The sequence below is a fragment of the Pseudopodoces humilis genome, chromosome 2 (assembly GCF_049639895.1).
Source record: "Pseudopodoces humilis isolate 2021_Gansu_Grassland_sample_001 chromosome 2, ASM4963989v1, whole genome shotgun sequence".
Taxonomy (NCBI): domain Eukaryota; kingdom Metazoa; phylum Chordata; class Aves; order Passeriformes; family Paridae; genus Pseudopodoces; species Pseudopodoces humilis.
In genome coordinates, this window is record NC_142201.1 from 16,252,406 (window position 1) to 16,269,057 (window position 16,652).

At 37.8% G+C, this 16,652-nt stretch overlaps 2 protein-coding genes across 2 annotated transcripts in view; one reads left to right on the top strand and one right to left on the bottom strand.

Moving 5' to 3' along the window:
• Window positions 1–16,652, top strand: part of CTPS2 (CTP synthase 2) — a 60,152-nt gene that overhangs the window by 19,683 nt on the left and 23,817 nt on the right. The window lies entirely within an intron of this gene.
• Window positions 1,151–3,632, bottom strand: S100G (S100 calcium binding protein G). Its single transcript, XM_088051489.1, has 3 exons — window positions 3,581–3,632; window positions 3,210–3,369; window positions 1,151–1,393 (listed from the first exon to the last, which is right to left on the bottom strand). The coding sequence occupies exons 2-3, from the start codon at window positions 3,339–3,341 to the stop codon at window positions 1,280–1,282; spliced, it is 246 nt and encodes an 81-aa protein (XP_087907615.1). The 5' UTR covers window positions 3,342–3,369; window positions 3,581–3,632; the 3' UTR covers window positions 1,151–1,279.

Genomic DNA, 16,652 nt, shown 5'->3' on the forward strand with positions numbered 1-16,652 from the left:
TTCTGTGATTATACTCAGGTGTGTGTGTAAAGTTGCTAGTGGAGCTTAGTTAGCAAAATGTGCATGTAGTGAAATTACTTTTGAAATCAAAGCATACTGTTAATTTAGAATGCTTTTGTAAACCAGAAAAAAAGTAATACATACAATTTTCTTTCTTCCAAGAAAAAACACATTTCAACAACTAAAGGGGTTTTGTAAAAGAATGGCCTGGGAGCATGTTAGGGCAATCATAAAATGTTTAAACGTATTTTTTAAGGCTTCTATTCGTGCATCACTGGTGTGGAGTACTTTATTCCTCATTTCATGGGGGGGGAAATTCAGATAGGAAACACAGTAGCAGGGGATCTTGAATGCACTTCACAGGCTTTGCAATTAAGCCAAGTCTTTGAGTCCTTAAGCAACGTAGATCTAAGTGATTTATCAAGATAATGGATGATGTTGGTGTTAAAATTCAGTGAAAATTTTCAAGTTCTCTAGTAGGATTAGTGCCTAATCCACTGATTACTTGTCTTCAAAATGTCCATTCTTCATATTTCTCTTTCACTAATTTCTTCTTGAAGTAGATAACAATGCCCATGAAAACACATCTGATGCAGGAATTATGCAGTGAAAAGGTTAAGACTGCACCAAATTACGCTAATGAACTTCAACTGCAACAAGTCACTCAGTTTATATATATATATATAAATGTATACATATATATATATATATATAAATGTATATATATATGTCTGTACTCACAGAGTCATAACAAAAAAAGTACATACTTATGTAAATATAGTTTAAAATTAGCATCTAATGTTGCAGTTATCATACTTGGCATTGTTACACTGCTATTGAAAATAAGGGCTTCATCTTCTGAAAGTTTGAACTGCTTGTTTTATGGAGTGTCATCTTTTGTGAATGATGAAACTGAACTGTGAGGAGTGTTGGGGAGTACTCCTCAAATGGCATGCTGCACCTTTCTTTTTGTCTGTTTTAGAAACTGTGTGATTTGAATTTCTCTAGAGGTCCAAATAATAGCCCAGGTAAAGCAGAATAACACCTCAAATGTAGCATGAAATAGAAACAGTAGTTCTGAACTAGTTGGAAGATATTTTAGCTGGAATGTGTGGTTGTTGACTGTGGATGAAACACAATACAAACATACTTTCTTATCTGTTAAATCTTTATTCCATATGCTTTAAAATAATAACAAATCTGTGGTTTAGATGTACACGTAATGTAAACAAATGCCAGGCTCTTCTTCAAAGCAGTGATACTTGTTCTTGCAGATGGCTCACTGTCCTGTACTAGTTATCTTTTTTACAATCATCATAAACTCATCAAAGCTGACAGATCCATCCTTATTTTTGTCCAACGATTTAATTATGTTATCAAGTGAGAATTGATCCTGTTTTTATAGGACAAGAATTAAAAAAAAAAAAAAAGAGAATGAAATAATTAGATCACCATGAGCATTTTTCTATGAAGAATGTTGCCAAGAAATGATGCAGTCAATAACAATCAGTGTTGCTGGTGGTGTATTTACTGGTTTGACTGGTTAAGCTAGGAGGACAGTGTCTGCTCTTGCTTGTCAAAAATGTTAACAAAGATATATAACCATTTGAGAAATATGAAGTATTACTCAGATGAGTTACTTCAGTCTTCTGGGTAAATTCAGGATCTGGGAAATGGAGCAGGTGAAATAGCTTCAGCAGGTACATGATCACCAGTAAAAATTAATATGCATACAACCTACTCCTTTATTAGATACTAAATTGGGCCCTGCATGCACGTTTTGAAAAAATGTTGCTGCTTTATGCTTTGGGCCAGGATCTGAGGGTCTCTTTCCCTCCCTTCCCCACTCTTTAGTAGGAATACTGTATTTACTGTTAAAAACATCTTGCTAATGTATTAAATTTAGTTTAGATTATTAGCTTTTATTTGTTGTGTCTGGTAAAGAGTGCATGTAGCATCCTGATGCAGTGAATATTCTAGTAAGAACCCTGATCAGGCTAATTAAATAATATAAGCTAAATTTGGAGTTATAATTTAAATTTATAAAATGTTATCTTTTGCTCATACCATGTATCTCTGCATGTTTTGTAACAACCTGTTATGTTTTGATATTGATTTATTATGGTACCATAAATGTCTGCAAACAGACTTGTTGTTTGAAAATGTCTGAGGTCCAGATAGAAAACATCAGTATTTCTTTTTCTGAACAGTTCCATTTCCACATGTCTGGGAAAACGTGTATGATGCTGAATTGTCTTCAGTGTTATAAAAAGCATTGTATTTCTGAATTTGCCATCACATTTCTATTAATTTTTAGCAATCAATTTCTAAGCTGTCTTTTGAGGGAAAGAAAAAAACGTTGGTGTTTCAGTAGGGTTTTTTGGGGAGTCTGTTGTTAATAAGCCATTTCATGTTAATTGAAATGACTAAATTGGATTACTGTCATTCTCAAAATACCGTATTTTTCTATGGAATTGCCACTTATTTCAGACCTTTAGCAAAAATTGCTTTTGTGAGATATCCAAAACACAGTATTGAAAGATTTGTCTAGCAGAAGAATCTAAATTGAGTCCTAATGCAGTTCAGGAAAGATTTGGCAGAGAATAGATATAAAATCAGAACATAAGTTTTTGGTTTTTTTTCTAGATACAGGAAATTGGTATTTCTCTCTCTAGCTTGGTGGCATTACTTAGAATCATTCTGGAATGGCAAAACTTCTTTTATTTTGTATTGGTGGTAATTTAATGTAGATAGAAATTGGCTGAGGTCACTTGCTTTTAAACGTGTTCTACTGTTTCACTTTATACATTCTTTTAGGTTTATAGATTCTTTTCTGTATGTTTTATAGATTCAAGATGAATTCTTTAGATTGAATTAAAAATATTTTATAAGACTCAGGTATTTCAGGTAAAATTTGGCTTGCGTGAAAAAAATCCCAAACGCAAAAGAGCAAACCCAAACAGAAAAGCTCTTAGATTATTTTGCATTTGATTTCATGGGACTTTTTTATAAACTCTGTGCTCAAATTTCTGTTTGGAGCTACTGTTCATCAATGTAAATGAAGTTTTATAAGCCAAGCCTTATTTAATAATTAAGGATCCAATGAAACAATTTAGGTACAGTAATCTGCCTTGAACATCATTGCCTGTATTTCCTTTTTCTTGTGCATTCCATGCAAGCACAGTGAATACAATGAGAGTGAAACTTACCTTCAGGTACTGTGCAAATTGATTCTGAAGTAAATTCTTCAGCCCACCGATGGACAGTGCACTGGTGCTGCCCTCCTGTAAAGCATACTGGGTAAAATACTTCAGAAGGTTTTCATTGAGTAAATGTTCCATGTTTCTCTGATGTTGTCTTGAAGAATAACTGCAAGCAAAACAGATGATAACAATCACAGTTTGAAATATATCTGACACTCTCTTCATTGTCTAATTAACCATTTAATGAGTAATACTTAACCTAGATGAGAAGAGTTGTGTTTTTTTTTCTGTAAAATTGATAAAGTTTCCCAGTAAAGGAAATTATCTAAGTTAGGTTTAAGGATTTGAAAGACCCAATATATTTAGGTTATGCTTACCTCACTCAGAACCCGAAGCTTTCAGAGGTATCCAGCAGTGAGAGTCTCAGACTGGGACAACCTTTATAGTTGCTGGCATGCTCCACCCTAATTATGAAACTGCCATGTGTCATTGAGTCAGTGCACTAGTTACTGTGTTTTCAGTAGTCAAAGGAATAGGATACTTTAGCAGAAGAAATGAGTACTATTTTCTTTATCTCTGAAATGTGTCATCATTATCCACTGCACTTGATGTATATTTACTTGGTCTTTATAGGTGTTACTGGAGAGGTTTTCTTGCTTGAATTTGTGTATTCTTCATTTCAAGATGAATTACACTCAGAGAAGTGTGAAAAAGACTCCTATGGCGATATGTATAGCATTTGTTATTTTAGTGGCATTTTGGAAAATGGCAAATATAAGGGTGTTTTTAAAATATCCAAGTACGTAAATAAAATATTAAGAAACGACTTGCTTTTTGTGTGTGTAGTTAATCACACTTCTCCACATTATGCTATTTCTTAGCACAGAAAAGAGATGAAGTTCCACTGGCATAAAATTTTTGTTGCTAGTGCTAAGAATCAAAACATTCCATGATGTGAATGGAAAAAACCTGAAGTATTCTAAGTGAGAAAGTTGAATGTGAGGTTCTGAAAAACAGTCCTTTCTTGGGAACACCTTTATAACTGAGTATTGTGACCTGCAGGTTCTTCATGTTCCATTCTGAATGTTCCTGATGGTTTTATTCGTGTTCCATTGATGGTCTGTGGGACATCTTGGACTTGATAATCAGCCTTGGTTGATGCTTCATGACCCAACACTGTTAACTTTGCAACTGCCGAGTTGCTGGCTCTGGCTGTGGTTTCTACTTGTGGTTTCTAATCTGCCTGCTGTCTGTTGTCATTTTTTTGGGGCTTGCCTCCAGTCCCACTGACTAGATTTTTCATCCTGTCCATCACTTCTTCAGAATCAGTTGTCATTTCATCATTTATGACTCTAAACCAAGTGCTTTGTGGGTCTGTAGGAGATGGATGGGGCAGAAGGGATGTTTTTGGAAATGCAGATGTATGGGTGTAGGATTCCGTAACAGGTAAGTAGGAGGTTTCCTGAGAAAACCAGGCAAACTTTGGTAGATTAATTATGTAGATGTACATCTTGCATTAGCAGCCCATTTGAATGTGCTTTCACTCACTTCCAAGTGTCAGAAAAGTATTAGAAGAGTCCCTAGAGATCATATAATTAATTTCCTTTTCTCTGGAGCAGGGTCATCAGTATTTATGCTGGATGTCTGCTGAATTTAAGTGCCTTAAATAATAGGGAATCCACAGCCTCTTTATCTGGTCTATTTCTTATGGGTTTTGTTAGAGTGTATTTCTGTGTGTCTACAAGCCTTGCTGTACTTAAGCGCTTTGATTCTCCTGTCTCTGCAGACAGACAGAACAGGCATCTTTTTTAAAGTGGCCTTTGACATCAGTGAAATTCCCTATCCTCCTTTTTTTCCCCCTTTTTTTCCTTCCTAGTTTAGTCTTCCTTTGTGAGCCCTGCTACTTAGATCTAGTAATTTCTTCTTGACTTTCATCAGTTATTTCCCATTCTGCTTGAGATGCCGTGTCCAAAGTTGTGCCACTGGTTCACCTCTCTGGGTGCTCAAGGTGTTGCACATTTAAATATTTCAAGAGACATTTGGTTGATGAGGACAATATGTGTTGTTTTACAGGGAGGTGTCCAGCTACAGGTTTTTAACAGTGGAAGACTTTGTCAAGTTTCTTGACACTTAATTTCAAATTGTGGAGAGGACAAACACACTGATGTAATATTCAGTGCAAAACTTGCCATTTGGCTTAGAATTCACAGGACTGGGGCAAGGCATCCCCCAGTATCTGTCCAGTCCAGCTGAGGGACAAAGCTGAAAGTGCACCTTCTCCTATGTTTGCTTTTTGGTTCTACAGAAATTCAGGAGCTGCTGCTGCTGTTTATACTAACAGAACCTCTCCTGCTGCTATGGGATATGGGAGTAGCAGTGCAAGCAAGTGTGGGGCTCGTGGCCTGGGGTGCATTGTAGGGGTGAGGGTGAGTCCCATACACCAAACCGGGGCATGAACTCTGTGGTCGTTCATGACAATAAGATAGTAATAAATCCTTTTGTCTTCTTTCTGCCAACAAAATGAAAAAGAAATATCTGTCTCTTTCTCCTTTCATCCTCTTTTCCACCTTTGGTAGGTGGTCAGATTTTAGTAGTATTGTGTAACTGGGTGATCTGCTATGGCTTCTGTTCCCCACCTGCTAATTCCTCCCTGCAGCTCCTGTCTGGTAGCCTCACCATCCTTACTGCTTTATCCCTTTTGGAAGCAGTGCCAGGAAGCTTGTATGTCTGATCTGTATTGTTTACATTACAGTATTTGCAAGATTTGTTTTAAGTATTCAAATGACTTCCCTTTGTACCTGAGGCACCTCCCTGAGTATAAAACATAGTAGTAAGATGCTTAGTGGTACGGAAAACCTGCGTTTCGAGGGATCACAACTTGGAATTCAGCGCATTAGCCTTGTTAATTTGCCAAGGGTTCATTAAAGAGCACCTCCTAATTGCAAAATAGATAACCAGTTTTACTGAAACATCTTCCTGGGAAAGTGAGAGACCAATGTCTGGAAATTTGGGTGATTTCCTCAAGTGTTGTATGCCAAATCTGGGGATAAATCCAGTGTCCTCAGGTCAGCTCCATTCACAAGGCACTGTAATCCATGAGGCTATTTGAATGGGAGACTGGCAGAACTGGGATTTGGAGTTTGATCTCCTGGGTCTTTGTCCTCTTCATTCTCATTTGGCCCACAGTGCCCTCCTCCAACAGTCTGTGTGGCATCTCTGAACTCTGTACTGGAATCAGCACAGAACTCAGTTTGACAGGCCACAGTACACTTTTTCAGAAGGCCTCTTTATAGGACTTAAGTGCTGTTCTGAAATACATCCATCTTATCCAGCACAGCCCAGCAATGGCAGAATGATGTCCAGGTGTAAGGAATTCTGGTTGCTTACTAAGAATTTGAACAAAACTACGGGAAGATAATGTGTTATTGTTATTGCCCTTAGATGATGTGTGACTAGCAGACAGAAGTATTTATCTATGTTAAAGAACGGCACTTGGAGCTTTGACATCTGTGCAAGCTGACTGCCAGTGCAGAAGCAGCAATCCAGCTTTGGTTCCAGTGTCTTGCTGCCCTTTCTTGCATGTATGAAAAGATATAATTCTTGCCGTTTATGACATAATTCAGTTGGACTTGCTGTGGTCTAGAGAATTCATATTAAGCACAGTATCCTTTTGGAATTAACATACTTATTTTAGCTTAGATACAAAGCCATTAGCAAAAAGAGGACTAAGTTGGTGATGTCTTTTAAGTTTGTTTAGGGATGCACATCACATGTCCTTGTGATGGTTGTGTGTCATTTTCTTTCAGTGATGGTGGGTGCAGATTCAGTATTCACTCAAAACTGGCTATTGGTGAATATTTCCCTAGTAAACTGGTTTGTTGGCATATTTGGGGCTGGCAATTCCAGTCACAGTGGAGAGTAAGGAACAGAAGCTGCAAGGATGACTGAAGTTTAGGCATCACCACTAGTGGTAGGAGGGATGAAATTTATGGCGTCACAGTCATGTGCATTTAATGATGAATTAAATGGGATGGTAACCCAGGTGCTGTCTCTTTTATCCTTGTCACATACTTCCTGCCACCATTGATGGCTGAATGTTATGTGAATCTGTGCTCCTTGTTTACCTTAATGTGCTGGACTGTAAACTGGGTTGGTCTGCAACTGGATTTCTATGTCATTCATTGACACTGTTGGAAGGGACAGGGCACTCTCTACAGGGGTGGGGCTGTCACCTGAGGGCAGTGACTATCTCAAATCATCCTGTTTAATCCTCTGGTGATGGGTTAACACCCTAATCCTCCAGTATTTTTCCACCTCTTTGGTTTATTTTATGGTAGCAGTACCAGGCTCACTTGTATGTAAGCCCAGCTACTTTAAAGCAATTTCAGGAATCTCTGTGAGGCTTATTTTACAGCCTAGCCACAGTATTGAAACCATCTGCTGTCAAAGTGAAGTTTGCTGTAATGGAGAACATACCTTTGTGGATGCTGAGCACTTGAAAAGAAAGAGCAGGAAGTGGCTTTGTGCTTAGTGTTGACTTATTTCTACTTATATAGTGCTTATGCATCATCTCAAGCTTACAGACATCCATTGCTAGATCAAAGCCTTTTGTTAACCTTGCTTATTTTTTGTAGCAGAGAAAGATGGGAGATGTGAGAGAAAGATGATGGGACAATTAAAGTAAATTGGGCTGGACTGGGGACTCTCTGGAACATATGAAATCCTATCTGATTTGCAAAGAAATCTTGCACAGGTGTCAAGTTTGATTTCTTATTGAGTAAAAAAGCTAAGCAGAATTTGTATAGAACTAGTGCTAGTATGAAGAATGTACATGTGTCTGTGCCTGTGTAAATTACCAATCCCCATGCTGCATCTGAAGGTAAACATGGGATACATTGTACTGTAGATAATGTGCAAATAATGAAATCCCTGGAGATGCAGATGTGTGCTGCTACCATGGTGTGTATTCATTTGAGCTCTAAGGGCTTTGGTGAGTTTTGCAGAGAATCATTCCCACAACCGCCGGTAGTCATCTTCAGACATTCTGGACCTGTCTACAAAAAGGAACAGGCTTCTAACAGTCTAACCCATGGGTAATTTTTCCAGGGTGTGTGCTAGATGGTAGGTATGGGAGCTAGCTCTGTAGTGCAAATAGGGGAGTTGTGATAGAACATTTCAGTGTTGTCAGTTGATTCTTACCGTTAAGCTACAAGGAGACAAAGGACAGACTGAGAGAAAATGAACATTCAGTGAACAAACTTTCTGAAAAAGATCAAATGATTATGAGTGAGAAGTTCAGAAAACTGCACTACAGCCATTGTAGAGAACATGACATTGCTTTGAGGGATGGAACTGTTAGATGGAAGTTGGGGATGAATTGTAAAATCCTTTATGTGTCAGAGGTGATGCATTCCCTATGTTGAAATTGTCATTGTTTGTAAAACCTGTGGTGGTGACATGTAAAAGGGTTGTCTCATCTCACAAATTAAACTTCAGCTATATGGGTTATCCTGACAAGAGTCTCTTGCAGGCCCTCCCTTGTGACATACACCTAATGAGATGTTGAAGGTGTCTCCCTAAATAGGACTGGGTGCGACTGCTACAGGGATGAATTATTTAATAAGATGCATTGTTTGTAGTCAGCTTTAAATTGGTGATGTGTTACTCATTGTAACTATATGTGTCAGCTGTTGCTGCCATATGTACACATCTGGCAGACTAATTTATTGCTGAAACTCCCTGTGATGTAGATATTCTACATTGCACAAGATAGTTTTGAGGGAGAATGTATTTCAAAATTTTCCTTCCATGTTGTGACCCTTGACTTGTGCAGCAGTGCAATATGGTAGTTACTGCCATAGCTGAAATTTACAGTTAGGTAATTGCTAAAACCCTAAACCTTTCTGTTCCGTAGTAAACTCTGGTATGTTTTTTGAAATTCTTTAGAGCGATCTACAATGTGTAAATCGCCATTCCAACAAAGCATATATGGATTTATGGAGGAGTGGCTTTGGTTGAGTTTCAGGTTGGGCAAAGTAAGTATAAGTAAAATAGTGCTGTACAAGAGGCATTAGTGAGTTTATTTCTTCGTGGTGAGATTAGGTCTTTTCTCAGCTGTCCTTTGACACTGGAGATGCCTGGAGTCTCTAGATGTCACAGCTGTATCTAAAAATCTTTCTTCATCCTGAAGAAAAAATCGATGAGGAGAGTTAGAATCAAGATGAATTACAAAATGAATTTGTAATTAATTTTCATAGCATTGTTGTTGCTCTCAACAATACAAACCTGATGGACTGTTCAAAAGTGGTCTAGAGGTGCATCTCTTAAGACACATGGGCACATAATTTAGGGATTACATGATACTGAGATGCCTGATCTCAAAAGGGAAAATGTACCAGTAAGAAACTCCCTTGCCCAGCATATTTTTTTAACTAGAAATAGTTATAATCTGTTTTCATGCGAGTCCAGGACTACTGTCTGTCAATGTAATAATCCTACTAGTGAGTCAGAAATGTCATATCTGGTTGTCTTGATCCTGGAAGGGTGTAATCCATTTTGTATTCTTAGAATTTATTTAAAATGATTTGACAGACAGGAGTCTGATACCATATGAGTTTGTGTTGCTTTCTTGTAAAGCCTACAGCTTGAGATGATGGTATGGTGACATGATAGGATCATCTTGATTCTCTTTGTGTATATGTGGGAAAGATGGGGAATCCTGGGTTCCAGATTCCCTAAAACAGTTTTGGCTTTTGTGTTAAACAGCAGAAGCTGGGAGGGTGAGTTTTCTGGTGTTTTGACCCCACACACCCCTGTGTACTCTACCATGGATGTACACTGCGTAGGGACAGGGGGCTCTCAGCACAGTTAACTGTGTTGAAGCCCTTAGAAATCAGTCATTGAAGGTCTTCCATCAAAATTGTCCTGCAGTGACCCTTTAGGTCCCTGTGACCCTGCTGGAGCTGTGCTGACTTTACTGCTGAAGTGGAAGGGAGTTGTTGAGATAGTGCCAAAATACTGAGCTGAAGGTGCTTGTGCTAGATAATGACCACCTACATTCCGCCAGGAAAAGGTAAGTTTGGGGAAAACAGCAGCAACCATGAGTGGTGCCCTTAGGCAGGAAGAAATGGAGGTCATCTCTTGGTAGAAACATCTGAATGAATCTCTTCAATTTCTTCATCTTCAGCACTGTGTATCTGGATGGTCAGCCTTGCTGGCCTGACCAGACTCAGCAGTACAAAATGCAGAGGCAGAGAAATAAATACAACACCAGTAAGAACTTTAAAGCTCTCTCTTTGATTTGAAGAAAGAGGTGCTTATAGGCACCAGTAGAGCTCCAGAAATTACTAATTCTCAGTCAGAAGTCTGCAAGTGAGCCATGCCATGTAAAATCAGATTATTAGTGGTATTCTGGGGTATGTTTTATTACCAATGGGAAACATAACAAAAATGATGCTACAAAGTAATGGCTTTACCTTTGGCATATGAATCCCCCATCTTGTTAGCATTTTGATGTATTAGTATGTAGATATGATAGATGTTTGCTAAATTATTTCCAAAGGAAAACTGTCAAAATTACCATTAATAACTTTCATTGATTTAATTAAAATTCTATGTTAATGGGAATTTAGGACAGTGGAAGCAAGAAGCTCCTAGAAAAGTCTCTCCCCATCCTCTGTTGACCAAGTAAGAGTAGGATATGAGGGAAAATCAAAGAAATTAGAGGGACTAATGAGGCCTATGGGAAGAGTGGAAGTTGTCTAACTAACAGTATAGAGCAATCAGTTTCCTATTTTTTACATGATTTTACATGATAGCCTATTGAAAGAAATTTAACTTGTTGCTACTTACTGAAACTGTAGTTAAGGAAGAACAGTGCTTGTATACCTAGCTTAATTTTAGATTTTCTAATTACCCAATTTGATTATTAAATCAAAGCCAAATTATTCTAGGTTCAATAAGTAACAGGAATAGTAGTTTGGAAATTCTTAGTTTACACAAGTGCATCAAATGAGCAATTCAAACATCTGTAAACCAGAACTTTGAAGAAGTAGATTTGCATTTTGTTGTAAACTGAAATGAACAAATTATCCACCTCAGCCATAACTCACTACTCAGCTGTGCTAGTGAGGAAACAAACTATCAATTAAGTTGAATTTACCTTAAAGCCAGTTTAATTTATTTTAGGTTAGTGACTAGTCTTCCCTTCAACACAAAAGGAATTTGGTTTTTTGTTTGTTTTTTTTCTTCCTGAAATACACAGGAGTTCACAGCTAAACTGTAACAAAATGTAGATTTAAGTAATTTCTTAGGATTCCAAATCAAAAGTGGAGAGAATTTTATAAGAAAATTTTAAGTGTCTTTAGCTTGTGAGGTAGTGCACCAGATGCCATGTGGAGCTCAGCCTTGAGGCTGGCACCAGTTTGGAGCAGACCTGTGTAACCCCAAGATACCTGTGCAAGCTATGCTGAAATGTTAAAAAAGGAGAAACATTGGTTTTCCTTTGAGACATTACTAAAGTCCATTTTTCCCAGCACATCTGCACAGTCTCCTAATGCTCATTGGATCCTAGTATTTAAAAGCCCTAATATCTAGCTGTGAAGAATGTGGAATTATAAATTTGAACTTAATGAAAATGTATGTCTAAAAACACTTGCTGATTATTACATTGCAGCTGAAAGATAATACAGATTTATTGGCTGACACTATGACACTGGCATTGTCATTTGGCCTGGCTAATTAGGGAGAGCCTGTGTAGGCATCAGAGACATAACTTGCCATGAAACTGTTAGCTTTGGTCTTCACTGATGAGAAGGAAACCCAGCAGTTGCCCAAGAGCCTGGGAAAAACACCAGAACCTCAGTATTACTCAAACTGTAAAATGAAAAATTAATTTTGACAAATCACAGCAGACATGCTGCGTCTGCAAACGACACAGATCAGCCACAGTATTTTCTTGCACAGCTTGACTTAGTGTACAACGTTTTTGTCTTGTGGCAAAGAAATATTTTAATCTTTCTCAGAATAATCCATTTTAAGTAGCAATAAACAGAGTTCTTGCAAGGTTTGTGTTGTCTTGCTGTTTCTCTCACTGTTAATGTGGAATTGTAAGTGAGACTAAGGAAACGGTGTGAATTAACTCATACAAAGCAAATTATCATTTTTGAGATTTAGTATCATTAACACCATTATCTGGTGAATATATTTATATTATCACCTTCCCACCCAACTTAACTAATTTTTACTTGCATTTTCTGAGCTGAAACCAAAGTAATGAGACATTTAATAATATCTGTTTTCTTGGAGAAATAAGAGAGCTGGTACTTAAGCAAACAGCTGAAAAAGTTTCTAAAAATAATTTTTTCAGTGAACCTATTTTCTTCATTCCACCCCATACTTGGAAACTCAGCAAAACATGAAGGTCAAGTGACAAATAGCACTGAGAGGACCTTTAAAGGAATTAAAAGGAGAGAACCCTGCTTTCCTCTTAGAACCCAGCCTGAGCTGATGAAATACATTTGTGAACTAAGCACACCTATGATTATATCACAGGAAAGCAATGTGTGTGGTGTTCTACAGTGCATATTAGGGTATCACCTTTACTTTAAGAAGAGCACACTGGGTCAGACCACAGCTCCATCTAGACCAAAGGCCCACTTGGCCAGACTTGGCCTGTCTCTCCATTTACAGAATCTTTGTTGGCAATGTCCCAACGTACTTATACATTTTTGTTAAAGCATCAGCTCCATTGCCTGGCATGGCCATCAGGTGGTTCAGACTATGAGTCTCTATCTCCACTGAGGCATTTGCCACGTGGCAGGCTGTGGGTGACAAGGCTGATGTGCAGTCACTCACACAGGTACTGGATCAGCTCTTTCACCCTTCAGTTGCTTCAAAAGTGAATGAGTACCATCTGTTTCCAGTGATTTTTTTACTGCCTATTTTGCCTGTTTTGTAACCACTTCTTTTAACACTTCAATTTGAGATGGGCATGTCAGAGTTCCCCCTGAAGATGGATTTTAGCTTGGCAATGTCTTTCAGCTCCTTGACACTGCACACAAGCAGAATGCTCATGTTTTTTCTGCCATGGTCATAGTTCTGAGTTTTACTTTTAGTCCTGATAATTGAGTAACTTCACAATGCCATTTTTCTCCTTAAATGAAAATGAATAAAAATAATTGACTCTTAGTTTGATGCCTTTTACAAGTTCCTTCTTAAATATTTGGGGGATGGAATTAATGATTTGGTATTTATATATATAAGCTCAAAAATATTTGTGTTGTCTTTATTTGGACATTTAGTTTCTGTGAAGAATGCTTTCTTGCTGTTCGAAACCTCCCATCTTTTTCCTTTCTTAACATTTTCTTCATAAAAAAGTGTTTTTCTAGCTAGAAATGCATGTTGGATTATCAAAAAAGCCTTGCCCTTTCCAGTACTTACAAAAGGAATTACGTGTAACTAATTGTAAATCAAATAGGGAAATTTATGCTGTGCACAAAACATTTTTCTGGATGAAGTGGATGTAGGTGTCTGTCAGTGTTTGATTTAATAAGCAGAGAACATTTTATTCAATGGAGAACTGTATGCCCGAGTCTGCATTGGCAGTGCTGCAATATATTGTGTGTCACTTCAGAATGAACTGAGGATGCTCTGGGATGGCGTATAGAGTGTTGACAAAGAATGGATGTTGAAGAGACATTTACAAAACTGTTTTTGTGCAGGTGTGTAGTACATGTTAGGGCAGAACAGTACTGGTTATCTCATGACTTAGATGAGCATTTCAAGCTTCCACTTGTTTTGGTGAGATTCTCCAGCTGGAATGTATTGGCCCCTGTCTTTATTGTTGTCCCTACAGAGACAAGCACTCAGGTGGTTCCCTTAAATTATTTATTTAGAAATAAATGTAGCTGAAGTTATGTGAGAAAACAGGGGAAACGCTGTAACTAGTGAACTAGTTCCTCACCATTGTTCTATTTGGCAAGTTAATAATGTAAAGAAAGGGGAATTGTCCAGATCCCTTAATGCTGTGATTATATTGCTGAATATAACAGCTCCAAAACATCTTCTCCACCCGCCTGCCTTAAAAGCTTGCAGAAATTGTGTACTAACAAAACATCTAGAAATTAGGCAACATGAAATAGTTTACCTCTTCACAGATTCCTGCGTAACTCAGATTGCTGGAGTTCATATGTTGAAAACTACATGAACTGTCCAATTTTATGAATGCCATTTCTGTAGACATTTCTCCTACTCAGATAAGGGACCAAGTTACATTAAGGCACTGGCCTTGTTAGAAGGTCCCCTGGGAATGTGTGCTTTCTGTATCCTTAGCTGCCTTGTTTCTAAAGTGTAGGAACAAGTTTAGATATCACAGAAGTCCTGGTTCTGCTAGGTTAAAAAAATTGTTTAATCTGCCTTATTTTTCCCGTACCAAATGGAGGCAATGAAACACACTTGCCTTTGTAAAGAGGCTTGATACCTGCAGAGAAAAGTTTGTGTAGCAGCTGAGGACTTCCACCCTTTTCCTAATAGATACCCAAGAGTGAGAACTGGAATTGATCATGTGCCTAGAAGTACATGGACAATGAAAACATGGACAATTGAAAATAAGGGATCTAAATCAATTAAGTGGTTGTATTGAAGGCTGTATTTTATTAGATGTGAATTGCCTGTTCATTATGTTGTAAAGTATTTAATTTTTATTAAAAATAAACAAAAAGCTATTAGCTAAAGTTGTAGTTTTAATAAATACTCTGCCCCCTGACCCCCCCCAATAAAATTAATGTGATAGAAGAAAAATAATGTGAAGTATAAGAAAATTATGAAAGTTTCTCAAAAGGAAGACTGTTTTATTAACGAGGTTTTCTGTTTCCTTAATTCTATATTTATTTGCTTCCCATCCATCATTGTATGTGATAATACAGCAGTACTAGGGGGGTTAGGCACTGAACAACAGAACTGCAGTTGCAATGGATTTGACAGTGATACACTGTAGATCTGTGCTTTTAAACTAATTTTTTTTTCTCATGCTCTCTGTTTCTTCATTCCGCTGTTGTAGACTATCAGAGGAGCAGGTGAAGGATAGAAATTATTTTTGTATGGGTACCACTGGAAAACTTGGCCTCTGTGAGGTTGGTTGTGCTGGGTGCCTGTTGTGTCCTGCTGTGGTGACACAGCCTGGAACTGTGGCTGTGTGGCAATGTCTTTTGGTTTCTCAGTAAACATTTGTAGCATTTGAGTAGATCACTGCATTATCTGTTGGATTAATCTGTGCCTGGCCACCCACACTTTTCACAGAGGGTGTCTGTAATTCTGCTGGGTGTGTTCAGCTGATGTCATGCTAATTTAAATGCTTGATCTGCACAAGTATAATGTTGGTTCTATAAATGTTACTTTCTTAGAAACAATATTGATAATTTTTTTCCTATAGGCTTTCACCATCTTACTGCTAAATAAGAAGTGATCTGAAGATCCAATTCCTCCTCCTCTCTGACCTTTTTCTAGTGGTTCTCCATTTGTATTACACATCCTCTCTGCTTCTCTCTTCTTACTTCCTCACAGGTAGCTCTTCCTGTTGGTTTATATTTTAAAAGCGTGTACCGTGTCCATCCCTAAAACTGAATATGAAGATTTGCAATTCTGGTTTTATGATCTGTTAGCAAGCAAGAGCTGCACAGGCATGTCTCTGTTGTCATGTTAACTCTGGAGCTTGTTACATGAATCCAGGCATCCCAGTGGTGCTCACTGGTGCCCTTTTGGGAGAGAAAGCGATCAGCGTTTGATGCACATGTCATGGGTGCAACTGGTCAAGCCACTTGTCCTTTTGAATGGTGTCTGAACCTGACCCCCTGATTATACCTTATAAACACAGTTAAGGAAAGCAAATTCCAGAGAATTTTTGTCATTTCATGTTGAAGTGGATAGAGTTAATGTGCTGGGGGAGAAGATCACAAGAAGTGCAGAATTAAATTATAATCTGAACAGTGATGTTTATTAGGTTTTTGGAGGAAGTAAGACAGACAAAATGAGACAGGAGGGATCCTGCTCAGAAGGAAGACATCATGGCTTCTACTTGAAATAAAAAATAAAAAAAAAGTATTGTGGGTCATAAGTGTTTTATCAGAATAAAGAATCTTCCAGACAAGATGGTCTTTGGCCAACTGCTTTTCTGCAATGGAAGCAGGAAGCTATTAAGTGTAATGTAGAGCATGTGTCTCAAAGCATCCCTGAAATGCCTTGCAGACGTAATCAAGGTAATTAATCTCTGCTATGATATTAATATAAATCATTCCTTTTGGTTTTCTGAAGCTGAAAATATGTTTACTGTTGTTGGATAGACAGTAATGAAAATACCAAAGTACCTATAAGTTAATCTGTTTAAAGTTGCATTGTTGTAATTATCTCCCTATGTGATCTTGTTTTCTAATATACTTTACAATAGGAAATTAT

Excerpts from the sequence above, each read along its gene's own strand:
- S100G (XM_088051489.1), bottom strand. The coding sequence starts at position 3,341 with ATGGAACATTTACTCAATGAAAACCTTCTGAAGTATTTTACCCAGTAT. Across the intron at positions 1,394-3,209 it reads AATTTGCACAGTACCTGAAG|GATCAATTCTCACTTGATAA; the intron begins GTAAGTTTCACT and ends CTATAAAAACAG.